General features: G+C 46.6%; 1 protein-coding gene across 1 annotated transcript in view; it reads right to left on the bottom strand.

Annotated features, from left to right (window-relative positions):
- Positions 1-14,133, bottom strand: part of Loxhd1 (lipoxygenase homology PLAT domains 1) — a 143,220-nt gene that overhangs the window by 102,642 nt on the left and 26,445 nt on the right. The window contains exons 5-7 of the mRNA XM_040741564.1: positions 7,480-7,578; positions 1,922-2,070; positions 126-249 (exon numbers count right to left, since the gene is read on the bottom strand). Coding sequence (XP_040597498.1) covers positions 126-249; positions 1,922-2,070; positions 7,480-7,578 — 372 coding nt within the window. The remainder of the gene's footprint in view (positions 1-125; positions 250-1,921; positions 2,071-7,479; positions 7,579-14,133) is intronic.

Raw genomic sequence — 14,133 nt, forward strand, 5'->3', positions numbered from 1 at the left:
ACCAGAGCATTTTCTGGGACAGCAAGGATGCTCCCACCTGACCACAGTCTTAAGCCCACAGACATGGACACTGACTCTGAGAAGAAAGGATGACCCAGCTGGGGCCTCAGCACTCTCCAACCAACCTGTGGTCTCAGCTCCGCCCACTAAGATGTCTCTTTGGATTTTGCCATCATCTTCATCCAGTGCCAGCCAGCGGTTAAGGGGGAAATCGTACTTCCTTTTGTTCCCAATGTCTTCAATGATAATCTGAGAAGAAGAAGAGAGGAAAGAATGTGCCTAAGTGTCACTGAGGGTACACCTGGTGATCTACCACTCCGTCCAGTCTCTAGTGTGTACTCTAAGGATGCCCTGGAGTCTTTGCACGCCTCAAGGAGAGCCGCTCACAGACAGCCGCTACTAGGAAATCCGCATGCAGCCATCCAGGGGTGACCTCTCCTTAGAATCCCAGCCACTAATCCTCCTCTGCTTGCAGGCATTTTAGACAATTGAAGCAAGAAGTGTGTTGGGGTGTGCTCGGCGAGTTGAGGTGAAAGAACTGGGGGGCAGAGCTTTGAAAACTGGCATACAAGACGATTGCTTCTCCCTGGCAGAAGGTTGTATTTCTGACCTTATTGGTGAGAAGCTAAGTCGATACAAGGGGAAACTGTGGACTGAAACCAGGCACAAGGAATTCTGGGACCTGGTGGTCATGTTATAAAACACCAGCCGCCAGTGAGGCAAATGTTAAGTGGCCATAAGTGAAGCCTCCCCAGCAAAACAACCATAAGCTAGGTTGTTGACATTATGTCTTTTAGATCATACTGGAGAGCTGAAAGTACCTCCCAACATATGCCTTTTAGTCCCAGCTATAAAACAAGACTGTAAAGGCAGACATACTATATGATGAACAGAGAAAGCATATACCTCAGGGATTTGTTTGTTTGGTGTGTGTGTGTGTGTGTGTGTGTGTGTGTGTGTGTGTGTGTGTGTATGCGTGCGTCCATGCGACAAGCAAGAGCCATTATCTGGAAGGAATATTCTCCACCTCCCAACAAGCCCATGAGAAAAGTAGATCTTCTGAGAGTCAAGAGCGAACTGGAGTGATGAGTCCTTATAGGCGAGACTGAGTCCAGAGAAGGGGACTGTCATAGTGATGCCATGTTTTGTATTAGTATTCTGTGCCTGCAGAGACACACCATACCACAAGGCAAGACTTCCCAATGTGAAGGCTAAAAAGGATAAAACATACCCTAAAATGGAAAGGGAAGGATAAAATTGCCAACAGAGGCGATTTGTTTATCCTTCCTAGATGGGTCGGAGATGCCATCAGATGACCCTGGATTACCCAGCCCTCACTTACTCCCTGATCCTGGGCTTACACAACCCTCACTCCCTGCCACACAGGCTCAGGATACCTGGGTGGAATAAGGGAGTGACCTTGAAGTCAATATGTTTAGGACAATACAGCATGTCAGTTGTGACTACTCTCCACACTTAGTAATTTCCGTAACTGTTATACAGCCTGACGGAGCAGGGTTCTGTTCTGTACAGATGAGGGGAAGCACACACACACAAACACACACACACACACACACACACACACACAGAGAGAGAGAGAGAGAGAGAGAGAGAGAGAGAGAGAGAGAGAGAGAGAGAGAGAGAGAGCAATTAGGAAGGTCAGGATCTTCATGGTAGAACCTTGAAGGATAGTTAGACCTTGGCTGGATTAGATGAGAGCACTAGGATTCTACAAGTTTTAACAAGTTCAAAATTCTACAAGTTGGAGGCCTCTAGGAGGGCAGCATGAATGGCCAGTGGACTTAAAGGGAGCAGGGCCAGGCAAATCTAGAGTGGAAAGCCAGGCTCAGTTTCAGGCCTCTGAAAAGCCAGACATTGCCCTCCCATGCCTCGGGGACTGCAGACAAGCCGCTGAACCTACCTTGGACAGGAACCAACCTGCAGAGCCCCCCTTATTGTTGTGGCCCACATTGATCTTCATCAGCTGCCCCAAATCCGGGGCATCCAGCATGAACTTGTCTTCAGCTCCCTTTTCAAAGTTGTCCTTTTCATTTTCCAGCCTACGCTCTCCTGATTGCATAGAAGCAAGAAGGTTAAAAAAAAAAAAAACAGAACAGAAGAGAAGAAAGAAGAACTGGAGGCCTTAATGGTCCACCCACTGAAAGAGCTCTTACAAAGTCAAGGGCGGCTCCCTGCTGGGATCTAACAGTTCCTTACATCCTTCCAGCTTCTGGCAAAGCCAGTTTGACTCCTGTGTGACTGGGTGACTGGTGCCTGGGTCTCATAACTGGGTTTCTCATTTTAGCCTTATTCTGCAGTCTTTGCCCTTGTGGACCAAATTGTACCCCTAGCCTAAGACTTGAGGACCCATCTTGCTTTTGTCCATTGCTTGTCCTAAACTAGAGCAGTGAACATGGAGCTGGGCATAGGGGCTGCTGCTGCTGCTGGGATCCTGGTCCCATTTGCTCCCCTCTGTCCTGGGCACTATGCCAGCAACTATCAGCAAACACTGTTTGTGTCTGACATGGATTTTTATCTCTTACTCCATGCTACGATCCAACAGGGACACACTATTAGCTTGGCCCTGCAAGTGAAGAAACGGAGACTTAGAAATTAAATAATTTGTCTGAAGTCACGTGAGCGATGGGCACAAAGCTTAGGGTTCCATCCTAAGCTGTTTCTCTGCTTTGCTATTCTCTGACATCACACCCACACAAGTTAGGCTTTCTCATCCCATCAAAGTGCCAAATTTGCTCAAATCTTTCCATGGTGTCTGTTTTCTAAATTTACATTCTGGCATCCAGAACGTTAGAAAATAATTACCAGCATTCAGGTACTCACCACCCAGATGTGAGAGGTGTAGCAATTGCTAACATTTTGTCTAGTTTACTCCAAATACTTCTTTCCTTCTTTCCTTTATTCTTTGTTTCTTTTTTTCCAAAAGATTTATTTGTTTTTATTTTATGTGTAGGAGCGTTTTTGGCCTGCATGTATGTAAGTTCACTGTGTGTGGTTGGTGCCCAAGGGAACCACAGAGGGTGTGACAGCCCATGGAACTGGAGTCCCAGAGGGTTGTAAGCAGCCACATGGGTGCTGGGAACAGAATTCAGGTCCTCTGCAAGAGCAGCAAGTGCTCTGAAGCCCTGAGCCGTCTCTCCAGCTCCCGGACCCTTTCACTTGTTTGTAAAGAAGCAAACCCAGTCGGCATGTGTAAGGCTTTCCTGTGTCTCTCCCTGCTGCTCGCCCCTCACCCCGGTGTGCATCATCCCAGAATGCATATATACGAATCTCTAAGAGGCCTAGGCCACCATGGCAATTTCTGATTTCCACATAAACGATGGCATAGCACACATCTCACCACCTCCAGCCCTTCATCCTCACAGAGATGCTAGCGACAGCGGCTGTGTCACAGGGTGTCTGTGAGTGAGGTCTGCTGCGTTCTGGTTCTCACACATTGGGCAGCCCAGAAGCACAGCAGGCACCGTGGCAATGCCACCGCTGCTGGATTGCAGACATCCCTCCTGCTGTCACCACCACAGGCCCTTGTGGAATCTCACTCCCTCAGTTATCGGCAGGTTGTTGAGAGTGCCCTGTGAATGCTGGTGACAGTTTGTTCTTTAACCGTCCCCTCAGAGCCAAAGTGACAAAAGAGCGGTTCCGCTTTCTTCTCCTGGCGTACATTTGCGTTGTTTCTGACTTAACTGTTGCAAATGTCACTGAAATGGACAGTTTTGTGCCCTTCCTCTGCACACTGGCAAAGCCTGTGCTACACACACACACACACATATGCAGGGACAGATGTTGATCTAGTGTACGCTCATCTTTAGTTTGTCAGGTAGCACTGCTCTCTGAAATGCTTACACAGCATTATTTTTATTCTGTGTAGATTGATATTTCATTGTGGTTTTAATTTGCATTTCCTTACTTTTTGGAGAGATTGACCATATGACATATATACATATATATTCTGTATCATTTAGACAATGTGCCTCAGTCATCTTTATTCTTATATCTTTTATTCCATTTTTTTAAAAAAATTCTTAGACTGCTGTGTTATTCTCTTTGATGTGTGTGCATGTGTACACATGCATGTGTATGTGTTCATGTGAGTACATGTGTACATGTGTGTGTGCACGTTTGGTAAATTGCCTACTAAATTGTACCCCTAAATTAAGATTAAAATTAAAAATTAGTATCTTAAAAATTCTTTCAAAAATTCTGATAATTTTTCATATTTAAGTCTTTAGCCTATCTGGAAGCTATTTTGTGCATTGTAGAACATAAGGATCTAATTTTATCTTTTCTCAGATGGCTAGACAGTTGTTCAAACACCAGTAATAAAACATCTTATCTTTGCCCTTTGATTTATAATTTATAATACTATCTGAGGATACCCTTTTTTGAAAGAGAATTATGTTAATAGCTCGGGTTGGCCTCAAACTCCAGTTCTCCTTACCTCCTGCAAAGTGCAGTGATTATAAGTGTGTCTGGCAAGACTGTCTATTCTTCACTAACAGATTTCCCTACTCCCGTGACAATCCATACATTTATGTTTGCTGTCAGCCGTGTTTTCTCATTGCTTCGCTGGAGTTGACTGACTGTTTGGATCCTTATTCTCTGTTATTGATCCTGTTCACTTATGGATTATATATACATTTCTATTTTGGGTGCTCGCTGTTATAATTGTAATACTCACACTTAGCTTAATGAAGTCTACAGTGCACAGTTAACTCCCTTGGGGATGGTGAGATGGCTAATGGACAAGATCTTCATAATGCTTTGACCAGTTTCCTTCTCAAATATCAGTAGTAAATATTTTGGGTAAACATTCCTCTTGTCCCTTGTGCTAGTCACCGTTACATTTTATGGTTGCTGCTTACTTAGATTTGTTACACAGCTATCAATGTTTTGTTCACTTTTGTGTGTGTGTGTGAGAGAGAGAGAGAGGGAGAGGTCTTCCTTTGTATGTAAATTAGGCTCGTCTTGAACTCAATATGTAGCCCAGGCTACATACCTCAAACACCTGTTTCTATTGCTCAGTCTCCCAAGTGCTGGAATTTACAGTTACAAACCACCACATCCAACAGTATATTCTAGTGGCTGTTTAAGCATGAATGTAGGACACATAAATCCTATTTCTCTTTGCTAGAATAAACAGTTGTTGATCCCGCCCCCTAGCCTGGAATGATAACTTATCTGGTACAGAATTACTGGTTGACACACATTCTTGCTGAGAATATTGAAGCTATGATTACATGAATTTATAACCTTTGCTGCTGACGATAAATATTTTCCACACATCTACGTGGTATTTTTATGGAATGTGACCTGCCAAATCTACTTCCTCTAAGATCTTTCTCTTTGCATTTGGTTTTACACTGTGATGTAGATTCCTTCATAGATTCTATTCAATGAGTCATGTAGCTATTTTAAACTGACAATTCAGATCTGTTGGATCTTTAAAAATCTTCAGCCATTGGTTCTTTGAATATTTCCTTTTGCCTGTGCCCCATATCCTCTGTTTCTGGAACTCATACTCAACCTTATCAGACCTCACTCGCTTCCCACCCCCACTCTCAAGACTTCTCCTGTCTCCTTCCCAATCCTTCCTCCCCTTTCTCCCCTTGCTTCCCTTCCTCCCCTCGCTCCCCTTCCTCCCCTTGTTCCCCTTCCTCCCCTTCCTTCCCTCGCTCCCCTTCCTCCCCTCGTTCCCCTTCCTCCCCTTCCTCCCCTTCCTCCCCTCGTTCCCCTTCCTCCCCTTCCTCCCCTTCCTCCCCTCTCTCCCCTTCCTCCCCTCTCTCCCCTTCCTCCCCTCTCTCCCCTTCCTCCCCTTTCTCCCTTCCTCCCCTTCCTCCCCTTCCTCCCCTTCCTCCCCTTCCTCCCCTTCCTCCCCTTTCTCCCCTTTCTCCTCTTTCTCCTCTTCCTCCCCTCCCTCCCTTTCCTCCCCTCTCTCCCCTTCCTCCCCTCTCTCCCCTTCCTCCCCTCTCTCCCCTTCCTCCCCTTGCTCCATCTGAGGTTTTACTCATGTACTCCAGCTCACTGCTTCTCTCTTCAGCATCTTTAATTGCATTGTTTAACTCATCTAGGAGCTGCTCATCTTTACTAGCTATACTTTCATTTCCTGTGGTTTTGTTTATTTTTCCTAATGTGTTGTTTTTAATGGTGTTGAACCTTCTTTAATTCCCTCTTTCATGCTGTCAACAGTTTAAAAAAATAAAGTTACAGGCTATCCCACATCACTCCATTATTGAAACCCCTGGGGATTTCATTCTGGTTGTTGTGTGGTTTGCAGTTTCATGGTGGTGGATTGTGTCTATAAGTGTTTTATAGACTTGGAAAATAAATTCACTCCAATGCTTCCTCTGTGGGAATCTCATGTGGTCTTAGACAGGTTTTTGCAGAAAGCTAACGGAGATTTACTTCCTAGGAATCAAATATTCTGATTTGATTTTGATGTTGTTGGCACGCTGTTGTTTTGAGACCGGTTCTCATTATATAGCCCCAACTGACCTGGAGTTCACTCTGTAGACCAAGCTGGCCTAGAACTCACAGAGATCAGCCTGTCTCTTCTTCCAGAGGACTGGGATTAAAGCACCATGCCACCATTCCCAGTTTGAACCAAATATTCTGCGTGGTGGGGAGGGGTCCTGAAGTCACACATCAAGTTGCTGTGCAGCATGGACTTTAGTTGATTTGTCTTTAGTTTCGAGCTCTGACTGGGACACAGCGACTGTGACAATAAGCCATGGCTCTGCCTTTTCACTGCAGCTGCTTCTGTGACTTGGGGGCTCCTGACTTCAGGTGCGGTCCTCATTTCAAATCTCTTGCCTCATTCAGGACTGACGTCTCGTTTTCTGACCCCTGAATGTAAAAACCTGTCTTCTAGGTTGATGAGCATGAAACCCTCTCCTAAGAGCCATGGTATCAATTCATAGCTAATAACTGGGCTGTCAGTTTCTCCTTTATGTCTGGTCCCCGAAGAGTTCTCTTTCATTCTTTGTAGGTTCAGCATTCCATGTTAAATTCTTTGATGTATTCTACCCCAGATTCACACATCTCCAAACTTTGCTGGCTCCTGCGCTATTCTGCTGAATTGGCAGAAATGAGAGAAAGCCACCTGTCTCAGCCCGTGACCCGAGCTTCCTCTCAGCGCCTGCATCTGTCTCTGTGTGCAGCTTCTGCTTCATCGAGTGTTCTTCTGTCCCTCAGTCCCACTCTGGGTCATCCCACTTCACTACAATGAGTTACACTACACCACGCAGAAACACGGAGCTTGTGGCAATATAGAAAATAAGTGAGAATAAATTCCTAGAGGTGGGAAATTTGGGTTGATTCGATTTTAATCAATCCACACCTAGGCATAACTTATTCTGAATATCACACCACACTCAGGACAAACCATGGCACATCACAGCACAGAAAGAAAAGAGAGATGCAGTACGGGGTATGGCTTATGAGAAAATGATTCAAACCCATTACCTGTGTCTCCATACTCTCCAAATATATTGATAAAGACATCAGCGTCTGTCCCTGCACCAATCACATCACCAGTGTATACCTTGATTTCATATTTGTTTCCTGGGGACAAGAACAGAGAAGATCTTGCTTCATTAGGATCCCGAGAAGAGAAAACCATAGGTATGTGCATAGCTCCCAAACCATCCATCCTTCCCAGGGATGTCCATATTAATTATCATCATTACTGTCAATAACAGGGAAAGAAAGAAGACACTCAACACTGGCTCCAAAAGGTCATCACTAAACTCTATGTAATATGTAAGTCATAGGTAGAACTCTATATAATACACATAGGTAAAAGAGACTTTGTGTTTTCATCTAGTAGGGCCCACTCCACTCAGTATTCCCAAATGGCTACCCAAAAACAACACCCACCATCATATCCCCTTGAACTACTGAAATGCTTCTAACTGGGTCCCCTACACTCCATCACCTTTTCCTGTCCATTTTTCCAAACTGTATAACAATACTGAAGTTCACTGGGAAGATTGGGTTCCGGAGATGAAAGTAAAAATTGTGTATATCAAGGCCGTGGCCAACACAATGGCTAGGCTAAAATTACCGACAGAAGCTAGCAAAATACATGTTAAAAGACCCACATCTGCTTCCTATGTTATTACTACACTCACTGGACAAAAATCAATTAATTGTAACCCCAAACACAGCCTCAGTCATGGCCTCATAGGATGGGGTCAACACAGCCATGACAATGTGCCGAGATCAGGCCATGCCTCGCCATCAGGAGCCTGCCTTAGGGTGGGGAATAAATGCCAGGAGATTATGTGCATGGTTAGGACAAGGAGACCCTTCCAGATTTTCTTGGATGACAATAATATTGAGGACTGAGAAAATTCTCCCTTTCCCTTTCTATGTGACTTTCTAGATTGCATGTGACTTTCTTGTTTGCATGTAGAAGGAACCCTTCCTACCAGATATATTATGACAAGTTGACTAAACTGATTAGAAACTAGTTATTCTAGCCAAGACCCTTTTGCCACTCCTTTCCTAGACGCTTCCGTGTCCTCCACCTCCAGGCTCCAAGGGGATTAGCCCTCTGTCTCCTCCACATGTGCTGATGTCTGCATAATGATTTTGCTACCGACTGCCTTGTCATATCCGCTGTTGCCTGAAAGTCTCTCATTTCCTCTGAAACTTAAAAAAGGGATATATGTACGACTTCCTTTCTCCTTCCCTCCTCTCTTCTCTCCCTTCCACGTCCGCTAGTACACTGCTGGCCCTATGGGTAATGTGTTGGAAATGCAAACTGAATTCCATCTCCTAAACCATGAAGTTCCAGGGAAGTCATTGAGGGCAAAGGACTAAGGTAAGCCCGCCCATTTCCCACAGGATCAGCCTGAGGGGCCATGTGCCACAGCACATGAAAGGGGTGCAAAAGGGCACCCCATCCCTCCACCACCTGGCAGGTGGTCCTGCTGGTGAGAGCATCAAGCCTGTAACAGATGTCACAGGCTTCTCCACAATCCTCACTCAGCAAAGCAACAGAGGAAGGGGTAGGGCCCTTCGATCCTTGTCCCCAGCTGAAGGCTCCAGGAAGTTGCTGCCAGAATCTATCCCATCTTTCTTACCCATGAATATCCATTTGTATAGCAACTGGGACAAGAGCCCTTCAGGAGAGGCCAGGCCTGGGAGCCCATGGAAAACTAACGGACTTGAAACTTGGTCCTCGAGCTGCCTGGAGAGTGGGTTAAAGGCAGATACCACATTTCTTTCTTTTTGGTTTTGCAAGAGAGGGTTTCTCTGTGTTAACAGCCCTGTCTGTTCTAGAACTAGCTCGGTTAGACCAGGCTGACCTTGAATTCACAGAGATCTGCCTGCCTCTGCCTCCCAAGTGCTGGGATTAAAGGCGTGCGCCACCAACACCTGGTTCAGATACCACATTTCCCACAATGGGTTCTAGGTTCTGTAGTTTGTAAGGATCAGGAAGAGCTTAGAACAGCCAATTGTTTCTGTTCTTATCACTTACAAGTTCCAGAGGCTCCAGATGCCCCATTGCCTTCTCCTTGTCAGAAAGGCCCTGTGGGACACTGATTTGATTCACAATCTGTGTCCATTACTTTTCAAATGCTATGATAAAATGCCATGACCAAGTCAACTTACAGGAGAGAGAATTTACTTGGGCTTATGATTATTGAGGGACAAGTGTCCATCATGACAGGAAATCATGGCAGCAAGTGGCAGAAACAGCTGAGACCACACATCTCAAACAACAAGCAGGAAGCAGAGAGAGCAACATCAAAATGACACAAATGGTTAAACTCTCAAAACCTGCCTCCAGTGATGTTGGTAACTCCTTTAACAATTCCACACCCCTAAGTGTTCCCAAGTAGCTCCAGCAACTGGGGACCAAGTATTCAAATGCCTGAGTCTATGGGGACATCTCATTCAAACCACCATATGACCTATTCCAGCACCACTTTAGGGTTCCGTGTACACAGAGCAAGAAAGACCTCTCTTAGTGGTGGCAAGTTGTCAGACCACTATAGCTGACTTCAGCTGGTGGTGCCAAGGTGGCATCCCAGGGGGCCTCTGAAGGCTGTTTCCAAGCACCATGCAGTAAGGAGAAGCAGTGGGATTGCACAGGGACCCAGGCATTGTGGAGCCAGGGTCAGATAAGAGAGTCAAGGAAACGTCTATATTATTCCAGAACACAGACTTGACATCACCTGGACAGCTCAGAACAAAGGCAATTCTATCTCTTAAAGATTTCTGAATAGCAAAAGAAAAAAGTAGCCACAAAGGGATGGGGTGCCCTTTGGGTGAGTCCTCCATCCCTAGAGACCCCTAAGCAGTTACTATGGGCCACACAGTCGGGTGGAGAATCATCCGTCAGAGACACAGGAGCAGAAACGCCCCTGGGGAAAGACTGTGGGGACACCAGGCTTCCTTGACCCTGGCTGAGCAGGGAAGCCAAGAGACCAAGGGAACCATAGTAAAATCTTTTTGGAAAACATCCAATATCACGTTTTAGGAGTTTAGACCATCCGATCTCCATTGCAATAAGTTGATCAGCACAAGGAAAGTCTGGGATGTGGGAGCCGAAGAGGGCTTTGGAAGACTGTGCCCAAGCACAGGAGAGTTTGGATATCAAGCCAGAATGAAGCAAACAGAGGCAGGCCAGGGCCAGGGCTCAAGAACCCAGAACTGGGAAAAGACACTTCAGGGCCTTTCCACTGCGGTGACAACAGATCTCAGCCCAGGAATCAGGAAATTAGAAGGACTCTGTGGGAGAAAAGGGGTGGGCTCTCTTCTGGCCTCTGGCGTTTTCTGTGTCAAGGTGGGGTCTCTAGGTGGTTTCCTGGGTGAGCAGCAGACTTTTGATGTTAGGTGACTGCTACTCTCACCAAGGAAAGGATAGCAGCACCCACGAGGATAAAGAGTTCACCTTACAATGCCATTATTTCCAAGTTCCCATAAAGGGGCAATGACAAGTATTAGATATTTTCCACCTCCTCCTTTCACACATTTCTTCTTCAGCAGAACTCTCTGCTATACCTAAGTGACCAGTTTCCAAGACAAGACCCAAGGGCACAGTGCCCCTAAGTGCAGCCCTAACTAGTGAGTAGGTGTAATATTGGCAGAGCAATTCTGAACAAAAATGAACAGGGCAGTGTGTGGAGCCTTCCTGCACATGCAGATGTGGTCACACATGGCGTCACGTTTGCATGTGAAATGGCCCCTACAGGTTCGCATTTAGAACACTTGGTCCCCAGATGGTAGAGATGTTTTAGCAGATGAGGTACAAGACCCTGGGGACATGTGGCCATTAGGTTGCACAAGTGCATCGCTGGGGACAAGCCTTCTTCTAGCCCTTCTTCCCTCAAGTTAGTTCTGTCAGATATTCTGTAACTAGCTTATGTGGGCTTTTGTGTATAGAACTCACCATAAGATCTGCCCATTGATAAGATGGCAAAATATCCCCAGCTTTGAATGCAGGACCACATACTGAGGCTGGCAACCTGGCGATCTGAAACTGTCCAGAATGAAGGGGCACTACAGAGAAGGCTTAAGAAAACCCTTCCCAAAGGCAGGAGGAGTTGGTCAAGCAGGAAGAGAGATTCTATGAAGAAAGCACTGAAAGAGGATTCCCAGGGGAAAGGTCACATCTCGTCCATGACAACAATGGTGACCCGCTTTCTCGGGTGAGCAATACTAAGCATTGGTGCAGGCCTTTGCAGCTGACAAAGCGCTTGCACATCTTTGAAGTTGGTCATATGACACAGGCAGGGCTGGCACAGTTGATACTGTCATTTATAGACAGGGAAGCCAGAGCTTCAGAGGGTGGGCGACCTGTCCAGGACACACAGCTGTGAACCATGCATCTCTTGTCTTTGGACTCTAGGCTCTTCCCAAGATGCACCGTGGCCTCCCTGCCCTGTGTGGGTTCGGTGCACTTTCTCTAGAAAGTGCCAGTTAGGACATATTTTAGTCTTTATAGGCCATTTGATCTCTGCTACAGTGACTCAACCCTGCTGCTATGGCACAAGCTCAACCACATGCTTTAGACCAGTGGTAGGTGAGGAGGGTTGGCCATAAAGAAGTGTAAGGAACTTTCTAGATGACGACGGAAACTGTCAGTTCGCATGTAGTAGTGGTTACACGCCTATATACCTTTCCCCAAGTCATCAAACTACCCTAAATGGACAGGTGTACATTGTACCTTGATAAAGCTCTTTAAACATTTTTTAAAGTAGCTATAGACCATACTACTTGAACAAAATGGGTGCACCGGGATCCCAGTAAAGTTTTCTTTGTTGACATTTCATTGGATCTCAGAATTTTGTGTAGCATGAGTAGTATTCTTCCTTTGGCTTCAAAATCATATACATACATACATACATGCATACACACACACACACACACATATATATATATATATGTATAATTCTTTGCCCATACAAAATAGATGACAGGATGACAGCTAGGTTTGTCCCCCCTTTTGTCTTTTAGAGACAGGGCTTCTCTGTATAACAGCCCTGGCTGTCCTGGAACTCACTCTGTAAACCAGGCTGACCTCCAACTCACAGAGATTCGCCTGCCTCTGCCTCCTGAGAGTTGGGATTAAAGGCGTGTGCCACCACACTCAGCTGTTCCCAGGTCTCTGTGTGTGTGTCCAGGTACCCTGGTACTCAGATGAGAGTAGAGCTGTCCCTGCTGGATAACACGCATTTTAACCAATGGCTGAGAAGCTCAGGGCTCTGGAGACTAGAAACTGATCCGTTTGTAGAGCATGTCCCTGGGGTGATTGATGACAGTTTGCAGCCAGCTCTCTCTGTCCACCATGCAGCATGCAGCGGAAGCTAAGCCTGAAGATACAGTATGACACATATCATTGGCACCAGTGCACCCCCCCCCCACTTTACACACACCGTGCCTTTCATCTCTGGCTTGGCAAATAGCAGAGACAGAGAGTGGGGAAGGTCAAATTGGATACGAAGAGTGATCAATGTGAGAAAATCTGCCTAGGGACAAACTACGAGAATTGCTGCTTGAGCAAGCTCTGGAATTGGCTTGTGACTTGCCCATCAGATACACTACTTGTAAAAATTCTCCTGAAACTGACTCTGTTCTTTCATCAGGGTTACCATAGGCCCATTAGGGCAGGCACTTCGAGCAAGTAAGAATCCCTTCCTCAAGACACTCTGGCGCCATCTGTTGGACAATTGTATTGAGTGCACAAACCTAAAGCGGATAGAAGTGTCTCCATACAAAGTTGTGTGGTGTTGGATGAATACGTCTTAGCTGGCAACCCTACCTGGAGGGCAACAGCCTCCCTTCAGAACAACATACAGGAGCGATTCAGAGCCGGCCTTGAGATAACGCATGACGCCCTCCACTGTCAAGCAACCGAGGCCCAGTCTCTGCTGGGGCGCTAGATTCTGTTTAAAGACAGTTGTGCCTCCTGGCTTCTGTCCTGCTCAGTGGATACAGACACATGCCTGGCCTTGCACCGTTTCCTCTCTGCAGGCTGGAGACAGAGGCACACGGGCTACCACCCTTCCAACAGGAAATCTGTCCCTGAAGGCCAGCGGAAGCGCCTGCGTGGGCTTCCAGAAAAGGCAGAAGCTGGCAGGCCCTAGCTGCCTAAGCCTGGTGCGCCAGCCGCCCCCACAGCCTCCCCTGCGCTGTCTGGAACAGTCAGCACCCAGCAGCCACACAACACTTCTCTCTGGCGGTGGGGGAGGCTCCGTGACAAGGAGCTGGTCCCCCAGATCTTGGTCCACATGCACAGGTGAGAAGCTGCTGGGCATGCTCCTGCCACATGTTGAGTGCGTGCTTGTCTCCAAGCCTTGTGGCCCTGCAAAAGGGCTGTCTCCCACCAACACCACTTTAGCCAAGGCTGGCGCTGTGCACGTGGCCTGCTTTCTTTCTTTTTTTTTCTCTTGAGAAATAGTCACGGGTAAACCTTGTCTTTCTCTTCCTTCCAAACACCCCTGGACCGTGTGTACATGGGCTGGAGCCTCGGCAGTTAGGACTGTGACAGGGCTGGGGAAGTTGGTGGTGTCATTTCACATTTCACCCCACAGCCTGTAGCTCATACCAGCTGAGGTGCTAGAAGGGAGAAATCACAGGAGCTGCGGGGGAGGAGATGAAAAC

The sequence above is a fragment of the Mesocricetus auratus genome, unplaced genomic scaffold (genome assembly GCF_017639785.1).
Source record: "Mesocricetus auratus isolate SY011 unplaced genomic scaffold, BCM_Maur_2.0 Super-Scaffold_6730, whole genome shotgun sequence".
Classification (NCBI taxonomy): Eukaryota; Metazoa; Chordata; class Mammalia; order Rodentia; family Cricetidae; genus Mesocricetus; species Mesocricetus auratus.